The 17,864-nt window shown below is 48.0% G+C and overlaps 1 protein-coding gene across 6 annotated transcripts in view; it reads left to right on the top strand.

Annotated features, from left to right (window-relative positions):
- The window catches only part of CPNE4 (copine 4), a 180,352-nt gene that overhangs the window by 100,766 nt on the left and 61,722 nt on the right, over positions 1 to 17,864 (top strand). For 5 of the 6 annotated variants that reach the window (XM_064169833.1, XM_064169830.1, XM_064169832.1 and 2 more), the window contains one exon: positions 14,506 to 14,685. The exons of the other annotated variant lie outside the window; for it this stretch is intronic. In XM_064169833.1, the coding sequence (XP_064025903.1) occupies positions 14,506 to 14,685 (180 nt within the window). The remainder of the gene's footprint in view (positions 1 to 14,505; positions 14,686 to 17,864) is intronic. 6 annotated transcript variants of the gene reach the window in all.

Genomic DNA, 17,864 nt, shown 5'->3' with positions numbered 1-17,864 from the left:
GGAAAACCCAAGGAAGTGAAAGCTACAGCTGTTTGCTCAGTATTACACTGTCTTTGATCCAAGTGCTGTTGGGAAGTGCATGCTGTGAAAGCAGCTATCCCATCCAATCCCCTGGGAGACCGAACTGAAGAATAATTCATCTTCTATTTAAATGATGCTCTTTCCCTCACATACTTTTGATGAAGAATTTAAGAACGTGTTTTGACTTCCCGGGTGTCAGCTGGGCTCGACCATAGGTGTGCAGGATCAGGAGGGGCTTAAGGATGTGCTTGAAATGGAGCTTGAATTAAGCCCTTGCATGCTTTAAGCCTGCAGCACTTTGTTAAACAGATTATGAACTGTGGCACGGGCTTAGATGTTCTGAGAGATTCAACTGCTTTTCTGGCACCCTTCCTGTTGGTCAGGAGTGTTGTCTGGAGATGGTTTTGATGTCAGAAAACTAAAGCTGTTTGCAGACTCTCGAGGCGCAGCTGCATTTTGTCTGTCTGTGAAGAACAGCAGTGAGTATGCTTCAGACGTGCAGGAGAGGATGTTGGTGTTTCAGGTGAGCAGCAGGCAGTTCAGAGATGTTCTCTTGTTTTCAGCTGGGTTGTTTGCAAGAGCAAGTGTCACCATTCTGCGTTTCCCTTCATGACCAACACTATCCTGCAGTATTTTGTTGGGCCCCTCAGTGCAGTGGGAAGCCTCCCTCAGCTGCATGGTTCTGCTGTAGCCATCTCTTTTTGGTAAGAAGTGGGACTCCTGCTTTCTGAAATGGTGTTGTGCAGTCAGAGATGGAGTCCAGAGAGCAGGAGGTGTGAGCAGACAGCTGTGTTTGTGTGTGTGTCCCAGCCAGCTAAGAAGTCCCTGGAACACAAGCGCCCCAAAAAGGGATTTTGTTTGCTGCTACACCTCTCTCTTCTGCTGTGGGAGAAGCACTCTGGGGTGACACTTGGTAGTCTCTGGGCAACGTTTGTCCTTACTTGCTGCACTGTCTTTGGAGTGCAAGCTTCCCTGTTGGCACCAAGCACACCTTCCCAGGCTTCCGAGACACCAACATGTGGGGTGGGAGTTCTCCACATGTGTGCACAAGCTTCTGGAGGGTTCAGGTCAGGTTGCCAAGTATTTCAGTGCTAGACAGCCACCAGTGTGTGCCCTCTGCAACCAGGAGTGCATCTGCACACACAAGAAAAACAAACCAAGCCACCCAAGCAGAACAAGAAGTACACATAGCTGAGGCAGGTCATTTGGTTTTGGGCAGTGGAAATTTGCATCAGGCAGTGGTAAAAAGCACCTTCTGAATTGCATATCCTCACCTCTCTTCCCTCAGCCCCTTCCTTCACTTCATGTGCACTGTCTGAGTTGTGTGGTTCCTTGCCTTGCATTATAGAAGGGGTTTGGGTTTGTGGTGTGTTTTTCACTGTCTGTTCCTGTCTGTTGGTCTGGCATTGTGCCTTCTCACATCTAGCTTGCCTGCAGTGGATGCCATATGATGATGGATACAGCCACCTGTGTAGCACTGCAAGTGATACTGCTGTAACATATGCTTGCTTTTCACCCCCAGTGAAACAATTTCAAGGCAAAGTGATGGCAGCAGGCGAGAACAGAGGCCAGATTCTGCTAATCAGTGTTTGGCCTGAGTAGCTCTACCCACAGACAACTCCAAGGGGTACAGCTGATGCTGCCCCTTGACTGGCAAAGCCTATGCAGACCCAGACAGTATCCTAAGGGAATTAGCTTCTTGGCAAGGAGCAGGTTAGTTCCACCAACAAAATGCAACAACTGTATCTGACGGCTGCTTGCAGTCAGACATTTGTATGGGACTAGAGATCCCAAGGTCCAAATATATCTGGAGAGGGCATGGGCAGGAGTCAGGTGTGTGCCTGGGGATCTGTGACAGTGCCAGAGCTCACCTCCGCCTGCCGGCTCTGTAGGTGGAGAGCACCCTTAGTGCAGGCGCTGGCACAGTGTCAAGCCAGGAGGAGATTTGGGTGCTCAGCACTGTTTGCTGTCCCGGTTTCTCAAGTGACACCACTTGGGGGGAATGAGGACACTTGCAGAATTGTAGGAAGGGGCTCAAGCAGAGCCTCTCGGACACCTCGCAGGCAGGAATGCAAGGCAGCACCTGGCCAGGGGCGCGTTTGGAGCTGGGCCAGGGGCCGGCCTCTGCCGAGCCGCTGGTGGAGGCGCACGCACGGTGCCAGGAAAGCGCTCGCCCTGCGAGGAGGAAGCCTGCGGGGCAGGGCTCTTCCTGGGGACTCCGCTGAAGCCTTTGAGCAAGCGGCTCTGCTCATCTGTAAGTGTGGTGACATTTTGAGCTCTCGTACAGCAGCGGAAGCTCCCTTGGAGGCTCATGGCCAAATGACTTCTTCCTAGGGAGCGGTAAATGAGGTGGTACCAATTTCCTTCTGCAAGTGGAAGGGCACGGGAGGAGGGGAAACAAGGCTTCCTCCTTCAGCTCTCGGAGAAAAGCTGTTCTCCTTACAGAATTTTCTGGTGCATTTCCCCTTCCAGTTTCTCTGTCACTCACGTTTCTAGAGCTGGGAGGTCTTCTGTCTTGGGCACAAAATCATCTCAAAATCTTCAGTAGCCAAGGTGACACTGGCTTAGCAAGAGTATTTCCTTTGCATTAAACCCCTGATACTGGTGTGGAAAATTCAGTAGGTGTTCAGTAACACACTGATACAAACGCATCTTATAACAGATTGTATCTCTTACACCTGTCAGGGGAGAGATGTCTGACAGCTGGTGGAAGCCCTGTGGGAGTCATGTGGCACCTTTGCTAGATGGGAAGAGCCAGGGAGAGCACCTCTCTGCTGCTGTCACCCTGCCTTTGGTGCCTCGAAGCTGAAGAGCCTCAAAGGTGCTTTGTTACCTTGCTGTGCTTTGCGTTCAGGTGTGATAGGGGAGAGGAGCCACCAGAATCTCACCTCAGACATGATGGGTGATGGATTGGGCTATTTCTGGGCATTTCTCCTCTGGGCATAGGATAAGCAAGATGTGAATAGCACTGAGATGAATGACACCATGGAAAACAAGAGGGGAAAGGTTTTGAGCCCCCCGAGGCAGCTTGGCTTTTCTTGCCTCTGCGTTTTGGTTCCTTAGTTGTTGTCTCAGCTGATGGATGGTTCTCTGAGTGCTGCTGGAAGTTCTTCTGAGGTGCGGTGGTAGCACACTTGGGCAACGAAGACCAAGATCAGGAGCCCTCTCTGCTGGCTTTCTTAGATGCCTTTCTGACTGAAAGGGAGATGAGTCGGGTAAGTTGAGCTGGGGAAGAGCTGATAATCTGCACTGTCAGAGCACAGCAGTGAGGTTTATCCTCTAAGAAAAATGTAGTTTTGGATAGGAATGTTAAAGAAGGGGAAAACCGTGAGCATGGGCTGGCTCAGAGGTGCTGAAACTTCCTGCTCTGGCTCTTTACAGCTAGGAGCAAAGTGCCTGTTTCTAAAAGCATGTATGCACACAGTACATCTGCTTGTGTTTGTAAGGAAACCCATGCAGGATTCCATGGCACATGCTCAGAGTCTGCCTGCTTTTGTGAAAAGAGAGTTAGCTACGGCTGGCTGCCACAGCCTGCTGCCGCTGACAGATCCTACCAAAAAGGGCCAGTGTCTCCCCTGAGGTTTGCCTGCCTCAGCTGCTGCTTTCCTGCAGTGGCCAGGGATGGCTGCATGCAAACAGTGCTGGGAACAGGGCAAATATTGGCTGAACTTGCCAGGCAGAGCCTTGTAAGTCCCTAAAGGCAGAGGCAGGATTTCTTAATGAGAACTGGCTCACAGCTACCCAGCTTGGAGCACAGGTGAAGGAGCACCCCAGTCTTTGTGGCCTCCATCACAGGCTGCCCACGGACATGGTTCTCTGTTTCACATGAAGCTCTTCCAGGATGTGTGTGGAGCAGGTGTAGCCAGTAGTGTGTGCACACAGTCTGGCACTGGTATGCATTACAAACGTGTGAAGTTGTAAATAGAGGTGCTGATGATGTGGTTGGCACGAGTAGATGCAATTGACAGAAGGTGTGGGTAGCTGTTCAGCATTCAGAGGAGAGCCTTCAGCCCCCCTGCTCCTCAGAATCAGGCCATGGTAGAAAAGCAGCTTCCTCCTCCAGCCAGTAGGACGCCATGTGCAGGAGAACATGCACTGGGCTGGGGATAGGTCTGCTGAGCTGTCTCCTGTAGTGTCCCTCTGCTGTACTGGTCTGATAACTTTGGGGCTGGTCGTAGCAGAACCACCTCTGGGTGGTTTGCTATGGCCATCACCTCTGTGATTTTGTCTGTAGAAATTGGAACTTAAGCACAGTTTCACCATGAATTTGGAAATCTGGAGTAGACAGAGGTTGTGCAGCTTTCCCTGATGCACCTACGGCTTCCTCCAGGTATCACCATGGCAGGTCTGGAGTTCAGTTTCTAACTCAAACATCTCAGTGTTTGAGCTAGGAGAGAAAACACCTGGTCCAGAAGCTGGCTGGCTCTTTCTAGAGGTGCTGGATTTGTTTCTTTCTCTTTTCTGTGATGAGTTTTGCAGCTGAGAACTGTGCAAAGTGCACTTACAGTTTGGAGCTTTTTATGTAAGTTGCCCTCTAAAAAAAGGGCTTTGCCCCTGGCCTTCCAGATCGTTTCTGGGCTGCTTCCATAGCGTGTGGCGTTGTGAGATCAGTGGTGCATTGTCTGGGCGAGCAGTGCAGTGGGCTGGTGCTGCAGGGAGGCAGATCCAAGCTAGTGCTTGCTCTGAGGCGTTTGTGGTTAGGTGGTGGGGGTTAGCCTTTGCCTTACAGTAACTCCATGTGTGTCACAGGGCATTTAGAAACACAGGTGTACCCTGCCTAGGTTAAGGGGATGGAACCACTGCCCCTGTGCAGTGAGACTGGTTCTGTGGTGTGCACAGCTGCTGGAAGATGTTTGCTCGATGCCAGTTCCAGCTGGGCTGCTGCAGGGTTTCTAAATACAGGTGGAAGATTTTCAAAGTGGTATTGTTTTGTTGTTCTTTTTTTGGTTTTGTAAGATTGAGATTAAAGTCCTGCTGCCTCTATGCCAAGTAGGAGCAGATGCCCAGAGTCATGACTTTTTGCTGCCGAGGAAATCTGTGGTGTTTTTTCTGTGGTGTTTTCTTGTATAGCTGGGTAAGCAGACCTTCAAAGCAGCACTGCTGGAGGCCAGCCTGCTTCCTCCCAGGGCTGCCCAGGCCTTGCTGAGCTGCTCTGCCTCCCAGGCTGTGCCAATAGGAGTGCTGAAGCCAGGTTCACATACCCTGCCTCTGTGTGCTAGCAGCCTTCTCCCCAGGCATGTGCCCTGAAAGCAGGGTGCAGCACAGCCCTTAGGCCGAGCTGTGCCGGACAGCCAGGGAGGTGCTCCTGCTGCCGTCTGTGCTGCACCTTGCAGTTAGCATCGTTAACTGAAGACCACCTACACCTGTGTCTGATGGGAGCTGGTGAGGTAATTGTTAGGTCTTTGGCAATGCAGAGAGGGTTTTTACACTAGCAATGGCTAATTTTAAACAGCAATGGTGCAATTCAAACAGCAGTATTACAGCAGGTAGCAGAGAGGACTTTTAAGAGCTAAGTAAAGAATTATTAAGTGCTCCAATTCACAAAAGATTTGGGTGCTTCCTTATCTTTTGCAATCTGACCATCCATTAAAAGTAGGGAAGCTTTTGCTCCTGTGTGAGACAGGTAAAAGCTTTATCAAACTAGAGTTAAACTGGCATCAGTACCAACTGTCCCATGGAAGCAGTGCCTGGGGAGCGCTGCAAAGTCTGGCAGACCTCATACACTGGCAAACACTTTACCTAGAATAAGCAGAGACATTTTGGGGAACAAAGACATGACAGCAAGCCTGTTTCTCCAGTATCTGTGAAGCCACTGAAAGTTTAGCTGTGGTGGTAACTCATCTTTCTGCACTGTGGATCTGTCTGGCTCCTGAGTGCGGCTGTGTCGTGGTTCTGGGGCTGAAGTGAGTCGTGCAGCCAGGTTTGCACAAACAGTGCATATGCCTGCTTCATCCTGCAAGGGTGAGAGTCTGCTCTATCGAGTTCAGCAAGTGGATTTGCTTCCAGAGGACCACAGCTCTTGAGCCCTAACCAAATCACGGCTGAGGTGGTTCTCCCAGCTACACTGCCTTGGCACATCAGTCCCTTATCATAGAATCAACCAGGTTGGAAGAGACCTCCAAGATCATCCAGTCCAACCTATCACCCAGACCTATCGAGTCAACTAGACCATGGCACTAAGTGCCTTATCCAGTCTTTTCTTGAAGACCTCCAGGGATGGTGCCTCCACCACCTCCCTGGGCAGCCCATTCCTTCAGAGCTTTGTGGCAGCAGCCTGTGCAGCCCTGTTTTCACACACTAGGTTCCCACTGAGGTTTCTCTGCAGTATATTTACATAGCTAATGGAAAACAGCCCCACTTCCTCTCATGCTGAGCTAGATCAGCAGAAGGTTGCCCCTCCCTGCACCAAAAGTGATTTTGCGGTGGAGATAAGTGATTTACATTCCAAAAGGCTCATTACCCATCAGATAGCTGTGGATTAGATTACTAATGGCATCCTGGTGGTTGCATGCAACCTGCAGCAGATTTGTCAGTAGCATTAAATCCATCTGAGTTGTCATGAGGAGGCCCCAGTACACAAACACTTTTTAGTAGGGCTCTGTACCTGTAGTGGCTGCTGACTCTGTATTTTAATTCTCACTAATGGTTTCATGCTCACAGGACCAAGTGGATTGCCATGCTTTGGCAGCTCATGCCAGAGCCTGAAACCCAGGGTACTGAAATCTGAAAGCATGAAATCCTGGCCTTGTTCCCTGCATGAACCAGCCAGGCGTGTCAGCATAGCCAGGGTTATGAAGGGTGAGGAGGCCAACTTCACACATCTCGAAGCATCACAGCAACTCTCCCAGCCTGTGAGGGCATTGATAAGAAAAGAGATTAAGAAAAGCCAGCACAGATGTGAGCAGTTTCCTGTTGGACAGTTTTTAGATTACCAGGTAATTCTCCTCGGGTTTCAAAACTTTTCTCAAGAGTGCTGTAAGGAGATAAAGAAATGGGCAGGGTTGATTTCCCTGTGTCTGAACCCACTCTGTCTTAGGTTCTTCTCTTTGTGCTGTTAAACTCGTGTTTCCTGAAGCTTATGGCTGAAATAAGACAGAAAAGTCTTGAGGTGAATTTTGTTTGGGCCGTGGAATCACTGACCCTCTGGGGCTTAAGTAAAGGTTTGATCAGCTCCTTGCTGGTCTGAGGCTTGATGAGCCTCTGTTGCACAGCTGAAATCTGTGCTGTAAAGCAGGAAGGAATAACAGCTCTGACTGATAGGATCTAAAGGACAATGAGTTCTAGTTGGGAAATAGACCATGCAGAGATGGGAAACAGGTTAATTGTAATGACATACAAGTAAAACCAAGTTTGGGGAAAAGAATTCAAAATGGAGGGACCACTCCAGACTCATTGAGTAATCACAGAATCCTCTCACTCCAGACACCAACAATGAAAGTCCTCTGCAATGGAATGATGTGTTTGTTTAATTGATACCATGAGGATGCTTTTGCAGGTGTAAGTGCTGCATTGTGAGGATTTTTCTTCACAGCACATGAGTTAGTGAAGACATTCAAAGTCAGATTGCTAGGACATGACATAGCTCTGTGCTGTCTTACATCTGCTAGGCACCAGGTAAAGCAGCAAGTCAGCTGCTGAAGAGTGTGTCCTGGCTGAGAAAAAACTACTTCTGAACTCAGAGCTCTCCAGCACAGAAGGGAGCATCTTGATTGTTCTATCCCTGCAGCCTCAAGTAACAAGGTGCTAAAACGTTCAAAAATAAGCTCTTGAAAATTCCATCTCTAAGGTGACACCACCAGCAGTACAATGTTGAATCATGGAGCAGGTCTGATGCACACCAATAAGCTCATATTTACAGCGTGTGGAAGGTGGCAATAGGAAGAAGCAGTAGGTATGTGGACTGCTTTCCCTTAGTGGAAGTACCTGCAAGACTAACACCTGTCTTTGATCAAATGTTGTGCTCACTAGTTGAAAAAGTCACCACTTAGCATCCCTGATGCTGCCAAGAGGTATAGCAGGGGTGAATCTGGGGTGCTCTGCACACTGGAACCTATTTCAGAGCCATTCGTGTAGCAGCCAGTACCACAAATGCTAGGGAGCAAGAGGGGCTGTGGGTATCTGATGTGTGTCAGGCGTGTGCTTCACAAGCAGTTAGAAGTCAAAACACTTTCCAGGAGAGCTGCAGCCACTGCAGGAAGCAGTTTTGGGCTGCTTATTACCCAAAGCAGTTGTGTGGGCAAATCTGCTGTCGTTAGAAAGTTCCCTGTGTGTAGTCTGCCTCTGGCTGCAGTCACACTGAGGGAAGGGAAATCATGGCCACATCAGATGGAGTTCAAGGTACAGGATGCTGATAGGGTCAGGATGCTGATAGAGTGATGCTGCCTGCAGGTGTCATACAGCTCAGCTAAACTTGCCAGCTCTGCTTGTTATCAGTTAGTTTTGTGCTCCTTGGCTTCAGAATGTGGGCTTGGTGGGGTAATGAGTGTGAAAACCAAATACTTTCATATTATGTTTTCTTGGGGTTTGTAGTAATTCACAGAAGGCCTTCTGCTGCTGTTCCTGGGTGGTGGAGCTGCTGCTGTGAGCTGGTGTGCTTTCAGCAAGTGGCAACCCAGGCTTGCTAAGACGCATGTGAAGAGAAAAGAAAGAAGGAGTTCTGGCTCAACTGGACATGAGTTGCAGGAAACGTGTTACTTTTCTAGGCAGTCGTTCATGGTCCACGTTCCCCAGTTGTGTGGGAAGATTTCAGCTGGTTTAAATGGGCCTTGTAAACTCTTACTTCTGTGTCAGGAATTCAGGGAAGCCAAGCAAAGCGCTGTGTACATAATGGCACATTGCCTTTCCACTGCTGGTGCTGGGGAGATGCAATTGCTTTAGCAGTGGAGTTACAGCATTGGAAGAAAATAAACAAATCTGTAATTATCAGCACTTCACTAGCAAGTGAGTTTCTTAAACTAACATCTTGCCCAGGCCTGTATCTATTGACATAATTCATTCACCCCCATTAGTTACGCTGAGCTTACCTCTGTTTGAAATGAGTCAGCAAGTCACTCTTTATGGGCGGGTAATGGAAGAGCAAGTTACTGAAGCAGTGCAAATTTCCCACTTAGTATAATGTACCCACACTGATGTACAGTGAGCAGAGTGTTATCCCATCACTTAATTCTCAACTGCATCTTCTCCCAGTCCATCCTCTGCCACCACACACTTCTCCAAAGGCTTCTTCCCTCCTTTAATTGCCGCTCAGCAGCAGCAAACCTCTGCATACCTGTTCAGACAGGCTGGCACTGCAACACCGTTGCTGATCTCCTACATCTCTTGCCCTGCAGAGCATCAGACAAAGAAGTGTGTTTGTCTCTGCTGGGGAAGCTTTGTGCCCAGGCTGGGACTGGAGACCCTTGAGGCCTGGGCTGTTTCTAGGACTTAGTTCTTTCCAGTGCTTTAAAAACATCTCTGTGGTTGTGACTTGGAGGTTTAGAAGATACTCAATATTTATATCACACAAATGAAAGAAACTACTCACAATTCATTTCCAGACAGATCACCTTAAATGCTTCTATGGTCTACAATTTTTGCCACTATGGACAGTGTTGTGCTTTGCTTTGAGCTCTACAGCCAAAGAAGAGTTGAAGACCTATTGGTTTCTCTGTTTGCAAACAGCAATTAAACTGAAAAAAATATTGTGCTGACCTTGGCAATGACTCTTCATCTGTGGGGCAGAGACGTGATGATGTGAAAGCACTGTTAATAATAAAAATATTAATAAGTTTCAGGAGCCACCACACAAAGTGTAAATTGCTTTCTGCTTGGTATCAGATTTCCGTGCTGCAGTGCCTCACATGACAGTGCTCAGTCTTGCTAAAACTCAGCTGACCTAAAAATAATGCTTCACCTCTGTATGTTTGGTCGCCTCAGCTGGATTCAATCAGCGTTTTGTAATGACTTGTACTGGAAATACAGCCTGTTGCTTTTCCCTCACTGGCCTCTAAGTTGTGCAGGGAAGGAACTTGCTAAACATCTACAGACATATAGAGCAGGCTCTGGGCTGATTAGCAGCATTCCTCTAAAATGGAATTGGTATGTTTCTGCCTTTCCAGCTAGTTTTCTGAAGCCCCCCAGGGTCAGAGTGGGAATGTTCAGGTGGCAGTTCCGCAGACCAAAGAGTTCCTGTGTTTCACAGGGCAGCTGCATCGTTGCAGTCTGCAGCACTACCATGCTGCTCCATGAACCTCCCTCTGCTGAGAACACAGTGAATTCAACCTTAGACCTTGGCTGCTCTTTTCCTCAAAGATGTCAGCTAACAGCCACCAAAAACGTGTTGCTTTTGTACTAGTTGTGTGTCTGCTAGAAATACAGGGCTGAGCAGATAGGTGTCAGGTTGCTGTGGGACACTGAGTTCTCCACACGGCCTCTATGGCCTTGCAGTGTGGAGCTTCAGGTCCTGCAGATAGTTCTGTTTCCCTGATTCCCAAGGGCATGCCGAGGAAGCTGTTTATGATCACTGGAAAGCCTTAGGCACAAGGTGACGTTCAGCTGCTGCCCGATCCCTGTTCACCTGTGTGTGTGCAATGGTTTATACTGCATCTTCTTGTGAGAGATGGAGAGAAGATCCTCAGCCTGCACTGTAACCACTGAATTACTTGTCAGTGGTATTTTAACCAGGGTGAGGAATTGTTTTCTCAATGTTTGGCATGTTTAGCACAGCTCTGCAAAGCTCCTTGCTTTTCAGTAGCTCCCAGGCAGAAGACACAAGCAGCATAGACAGCCTCAGGCTTAGAATTTGTTGATCTGTCTTTTGAGCTTCCTTTATTTTGATGCTCTCTGACTGCAAAGACAGTTTTGCAGCTCTTCAGCAGTGATGGCAGGGCAACATTTCTCCTAGCACTACCCTCAGTGAGTGCTATGGGGAGAGTACAACTGAAACTTAGCTACCAGCTTCTCTGAGTTGGACAAGAGGGTTCAGAAGGCCCAAATCAGGAAGTCCTTTTCCCCTCTGCTTTAATCCGTGCCGTTGCGATGGCACTTTGTGCTGTGGAGACCTGCCTTGGTGTCTGTCGTTCATCATGCCCAGGGGAAGCTCCCTGGGTGGCTGTGTCCAGATGGGCCTGCCAAGTAGTCCTGCCTGCTCGGCAGGGTACCACCTTCTGTGGTGTGACAAGGGCCTAAGGAGATGAAGAGGGAAAGCAGCATGAGTCCATCCCGGGAGGTGGAGATGCAAGTCCTTTTCTCTGGATAAATTGTCCTTGAAGAGGAAGTGCAGATACAGCTGCACCATGAGGCAGATGTTGGGACTGTGGTGTCAGCTGCAGCACTTCTCTTAAGGTCAGCTTTAGCTGCTGTTGGAGCCCAAAGGTGCATGTAGCTGTCAGTTGTTTAGTTTCAAAATTAATTCTAATAAGTTGGAGAAATTCTTTGTTTAGCAAAGTCCAGAAATAACAGATGTTGTTTGTCAGCCATCAGCAAACAGCAGAGCTGTGGGCATGGCCCCTGTCTGTGTCCTGCTGTGAAATCTATCTGCCTTCAGCATTACGTTGCCCCAGGGAGTGGTGCTTTCTGTAACAAGACTTCAAGTGTAAGTTCCACTCGCTTCTGCCATGCTGCTGTGACAGTAAGGGAGGTTTCATGTGGTTACTTTGGTCTTCATTTTGTTTTGGAGGGCATTTAAGCTGAGAACTTCTGACTTTCTGAATACTCAGTTGATGAGGCTGGGAAAAAACAAACTGTTTTCTTTAAGCATTTGAGCCTTTGTCATCCGTCCAAGTGGAAGTGCTGTTACTGGTTTTGGGTGACAAAAGGATAGAAGAGGTATGGCATGAGGCTGACATCTTGTCAGGCTGCTGTGGACACCAGATTTTGATTGAAATTGAGGAGCTCCTGCAGATATTTGGATAATTTGTGTTGGTCAGAAACAAGTCAGCTTATTTGTTTTGTCCCAAGTGTCTACAGCACTGTAGATTGTGACCATGTAGGTGATTATCAGCATGAAACTGCAATGGCTTTCTTGCCAGGTGTCAGTAAGGTCTCACACTCATCCAGCACTTCTAAAGAGAGCATTAAGACTTTACAGCTGAATGTGAGAGCAGGAATACTCCAGACGGGACAGCCTCTGCTGAGTGGCAGAGTCCAGTGGAGGTTCTCCCTTGGCTTTCTGTATAGCATCTTTGAACCTAGAGTATTCTGTGAGGGTTAGTGAATTTGTTGAACTCTCCTGTCCACCACTGCTCTTTCCTCTGGGGCCACTCCATCTGGTTATCAGTGCTCAGCACAGCTGCACAGTGATCAGATTATGGGTCTGGACTTCCCATTCTGAGGAGCCTGCCACACTTTTCTAGTCCCAGAGTAGGGTGAGTGTGACCAGCACTGCAAAGCAGCCTGGGGACAAGGTAGGCTGATGGGACCAATGCTACTGCATGCTGCTGACTGCTGAGCATTTTGTATTGATGGTATTGCTTCCATCAATAGAGACTGATGAATCATCTCAGTAGTGTGGGAGGACTGGGGAAATTCAGGGAAGTGGCTGCACTTCAGTACAGTATCTGTATGGAGGGGCATTGGGCACTCACAGACTGCGAAAAGCAAACAGCTTTCTGCTCTGTGAGACTGAGCCTCTTCACGCCCTCGTGTGCAGGTCCGTGCCTCCCTCTTTGCTCTCTGGAACAGGCACAAGTTAAGCCTGCGTTGAGCACAAGTGTACATCTTGCTGTGTTTCAGTGAGGAACCGTTTCCCCACCCTGTCCAACAGCAAAGCAGAGATGAGGAGAAACAGTAACAGAAAATCTTCAGTTACTTCTGGAAGGGATCCGTTGTGCCAGTGAAGCAGTTAACAGTTTGTGCACTTAAAAGGAATACGTTTGAGAGTGGCTCTGAAGAAAGATTTAGGAGTGATCATTTAAATGGTTTGCTTGTTGGGTCTGCACTACTGCATGAGGTGGCTGCTCTGCTGTAAGTAGTTGAAGGCACGCTGTGCTTAGAGGTTCTGGGGACATCCCATCGCACTCAGGGAGTGTGTCATACTGTAGCAGTGAGGATGGTCTCAAGTCACCTTGACTGCAAGTGGAGAAAAAAAGCATGTTGAGGTGGACACCTGAATGAACATACCTGGTGTCCTTTCTGACTGACTCGTTGCAGCTTGCTTCGCTGTCAGAGCCATCCTTTTCAACTGGTCAAAGCCAAGAGATTGAGAATGGAATTTGCAAGTAAGGCTGCATTTCTCTTTGTGGTTCTCTCGTCTTGGCATGGGATGTTGATACATCTGTGTGAGAAGACAGCAATGGTAGCAGGGGTTGGCATCTGTTTGGTGACTAGCTAAAGGATTTCACTGGTAGAGTTGTCAGTCTGACACCATTCATGAGCACTAAAATAAATCTGTGCTACCAAGAATGGCTCCTGGTTTATTTTTCTCCCCCTGCTTTTGACTTGATTGACTTGTTGTGTCCTGGCTGATAACAGTGACCAAGGCTAATGCAGTAGAACCTCTGAGATGCGAAGCAAGCTGCTGCTATTACTTGCACAACAGATGTTTCTGATCAGCAGCAAAGGATCTTGTCCATTTTCTAAGCAATTTAATTTGTCTGTTCTATGGCATACCAGCCACCTCCTGTCTTGTGATGAGCCCAAGTCCTATTTCAGTTTAGGATCAGTTCCTTTAATCTTACAGAAGTATTAGATTTTTTTTCTGTGCCAGAGCAAGGAAAGTGGGAAAAGGAAATTGCTTCACTGCCTGTGGTGTTCCCAACACTGCACTGCAATGAGAAGTGGCAAGGGCCTGTTTCAGAAGTCAAACACAAGCTGCATTTTGGGAGAACTGTGAAGCACCCTCTGGACACTTGTTTGAAGGAGCAGTTTAGCCCCCAGGACATTCCTGTAGCAGTTGTAAGGCTCAGATTTAGGGATAAGCAGCACATGATCTGTCAGATTCCTGTAAGGCAAGGTGGAAAATGGATGTATTCCTAAGAGAAGTTGTTTGCTGTGCATCCAGCACTCTGATCCCTAATCATTTCCAAGATGAGTTGTTCTGGGGCATTTTGCTCTTCCATGTAGGTTGATAAAACTGCATTGCACTGCTAGAGTTCCCTGGTGAATGGATGGGCACTGCTGGGGAGATGAATTCTGCAGTTACTCTGCAGTTGGTTTCCCGGTGATTAGTTTAGCACAAGGCAGCCGTTTTGTGGACACCCAGCTTCTGTCTCTGCCACCTGACCAGTCTGGTGTGCCCAGCATGGGCAGGCATTGCTCACCCCATGGAGGAGGCTGCAGGTGATTCCTCATCTGCCTACCAACGTTTGTCAAAGCCTTGCAAGCAAGCAGAGACAAGGCAATGTGGCTTCTCTCGTGCATGTGGCCAGCTGTGGATGCTGCCCACAAAGATGGTAGTGTCAATAGCCACAGCTCTCAGTCTTGATCAAACTGCACATGAGGAGCTTGTTGTGGTCTGTCACTGGCAGAGAGAGAAACCACTGATGTGACCTCTTCTCCATTTGGCAGGTGGACAGGACAGAAGTGATTCGGACCTGCATAAATCCTGTCTTCTCCAAGCTGTTCACCGTGGACTTCTACTTTGAAGAGGTGCAGCGGTTGCGGTTTGAGGTGCATGACATCAGCAGCAATCACAATGGGCTGAAAGAAGCAGATTTTCTTGGTGGCATGGAGTGCACTCTTGGACAAGTAGGTGCTGCTGCCGTGCGTCCTCTTGCCCCACGCTGTTCCCTGTGTACCTGAAACGTCCCACTTGGCTGAGTGACTGATGGGTCAGGTTTGTCACTGGTGACACAGCTCCTCATCAGGGTTTGGACAGGATAATTGAGAACTGCTGCTGCTCTGATTTACTGCTGCAGTGCAGCTTCAAGTCAGTCACTGCCATAGAAAACTGAGCATTGGTGCACAGATCAGGTTACTCTTCTGATCTCCATCTGGAGTTCAGTGGAGAGAAGCAAACAGTTCCACCTGTTGGTTCATTCCACCTGAGACATCCATCATGGACTAGGATAAATTGTCCTCAGGAGATACCTGTCTTTCCACATCAGTTATTGGAAGACTCCAGACAGCTGATTTAGAGTACAGCCCTGACTTTGACAGCCTTTGGGCCAAACATGCAGAAAGAGGAAAAGTCCTCTCAGTGAGAGAATTTTACAGCCTGTATCTGTTTGCTCAGTTGAAAGCTCCAGGTGAAGGTAGTGTTCTTTAGGATATTTACAGTGCATTAGGAAGTCTTTTCTTTTTGGCAGACTTCTTGTGGCCTAAATGGAAGAAAACGAGCCATGTTATAACACCAAGGAGGATGAGTTGGCTTGAAAATGTAGGGAGGGGTGATGCCACTGCTGCTGCCTGTAGCATAGACATCTCTATCCTGATTTAATCTCTGTAAATAGCACACAGCTGGCTTCTTTGCAGTGCAGTTTTAATGGCAGCCAACTAAAAATAGGGGGTGTGGAATCTGTTCACAGTAACGCAGCCTTGAGGATGCCGATCTCATACAGAGATCTCAGAGAGTGGTAGGGGTTGGAAGGGACCTCTGGAGATTACCTGCTGGCCTTGCACCCTAGAATGAAATGACTTTTGGGCCACCAGTATGGTTAGATAGTTGCTCTCCGGTTTGTTTCCGTGTTACAGTGAGTTATATGCTTACTTGGAAGAGGTGTGCACAGCTAACTTAGTTCAGGATTGGTACATGCGGAAGGTACAGACTGGTCCAGGGTTACGTGTGGGGTACAGGTAGGTCAGTCTGTATCAACAACCTGCAAAGTCTGTCCCCTGCAGCTGGCAGACCCTGCCCCCCTGTAGCTGCATGTGGGGGGTGTTATGCACTGCCTGGTTTCCTGCCTCCAAGACGGATTCAAGGACACGTTGCAGCATGGGTTTGCTCATTCTTGCCAGTTCATGTCCTGTTAGTGAGAAATCCTTCCACAGTCACCCAGTCCAACCTGCCCTCTGAGGCAGGTTCTCCTGCAGCAGGTTGTAAATCTCTGCCTGCCAAGAAACTTTCCAGTATTATTTAGAGGTTTCTTATTTCCCATACACACTCTTGTGTACAAACCAGATTGAAAATCTTTCTTCTCATTGTGAGTATTACTGTTGTGTGCTTTCATAACAGAAGCCATTCCCAGCTTCTGCACTTGAAAATGCTGCCTGATGATGAGTTCAGTTTCAGCCATTCCAAATTGCCTTGCTCTTGAATTGGAGAAAGGTTAAAGGAGCCTTAATTGCTCCCGAATTTAATTAAATTGGCCTTATCTGTATGAGAATGTTTGTCTAATGGGCTACTGACTGCAGAAGACACAGCACCAGCACTGATGTTTTTGAGGTGTATGAATTCCTGAACCTCATCAGATGTCTGTGTGCCTCCTTAGGTATCTAAATACATGTAAATATTCGGCCTTTGCTCTCCTCCAAGTGCAGCTGCTCAATTCATTATTGGGATGAATAATGAGCCTTATTAGATGTGAAAGTAATTTCCTGCCAGGGCTGACCTGCAGCAGGAGCAGATCGCTGCAGCCCTCTCTGGCTCACCTCGGTTGTGCTCGGCAAGTTCTTGGGTTAGCGCTGCAGCAGCAGCATGAAAGCTGCAAGAGTTTCTGTTCTGGGTGGATTTTGCCAGTTAAAGGTCATGGAATTGCCTGCCCACTTCGTACTGCTTTGTTTCTGCATGCTTTATCTTTCTGTACGAATTTCTCTGGCAGTCTTTAGAAAAGCGATTTGAAGTTTGCTTTGCTATTATAATGAGCTGTTATTGTGACTGATTGTAAGAGAGCTTCCACACTACATACTAATTAAATTCAAAGACCTTTTATGCTATTGATAAGCTATTTCCTGTAGTAACATTATTACCTCGTGTGGTAGGCATATCTCTTCTCCTCAGTCTTCTGTAATTCAGCTGTAAATAGGCTGTGAGCTGATCAGTGCTGTAGGGAGCAAAAGAAATCTTGAAAAGTGGTGTGTGTGGTGCAGAGAGCATCACCTGTTGGAGAGGAGGATTATAGTAGTAAAACCTGCATATAGAGGAGGATTATAGTAGTAAAACTGGCTCTACCAAGAATTCTGGGAGCAATTAAACCTGAGAAAACCTCCTTTGTTGAGGACACATACATCTGAACTTGTTCTCCTGCAGGAAATTCTTGATGCCTGTGAAGGGGTGAACTCCCTGAGACTCTTTTTCCTTGACAGCAGAGTAAGGTCACTGGCTCTTACCCACTGCGTGGTCTCTCATGATGTTCAAGTGTAGCATGCTTTAGACATCTCTGACTACCTGCCATGCTTCGTGGGTTCAAAAGTGTCGAAGGGATGGCAAGCAAGAGATGCAAGCACATCAGAGTTACACAAATCTTGCTTTGTCAAAAACCAGGGTAAAGATGCATCTGGGAGGAAGGAGAGAGAGTTCTACTCCTCGAGCAAGGGCTGCCTTGGTTCTGCTGCTCTTGCTGGAGTGGATCATTGACTCACACAGGTGAGCTGTTGGGAGGCTGTCATTGTATCTGTGGGTACAGCACTCGAACAGATTATTATCATGAGTACTTTAATTTACAAGCTTTAAGATATGTTTACAATCGTTATGCCCAGCGCTAGGTGTTATCCAAGTCATTGTAATGAATGCAGGTCGCTAAACAAGCAGCCCACGGCTTTGATGCAGAGGAAACCTGCAGTGTGACTGTCAGGCCTCTGGCCCAGGACAGCACCTTGCCATGCTGAGTAGAGGCTGTTGGAAGAAGTTGAACCAGCTCCAGCTGTCAATGTATCAGGACTCTCAGTATGATGTTCAGTGTTTGCTCCTGCCAGTGCTGCATCACGAGGTTAAAGAGCCATGGTGACATCTGGTCATTACTTTGATTTATAAGCACTGACAGTCCTGT

Source organism: Pogoniulus pusillus, chromosome 32 (assembly GCF_015220805.1).
Source record: "Pogoniulus pusillus isolate bPogPus1 chromosome 32, bPogPus1.pri, whole genome shotgun sequence".
NCBI lineage: Eukaryota > Metazoa > Chordata > Aves > Piciformes > Lybiidae > Pogoniulus > Pogoniulus pusillus.
This window is presented reverse-complemented; position numbering and strand designations above follow the sequence as displayed.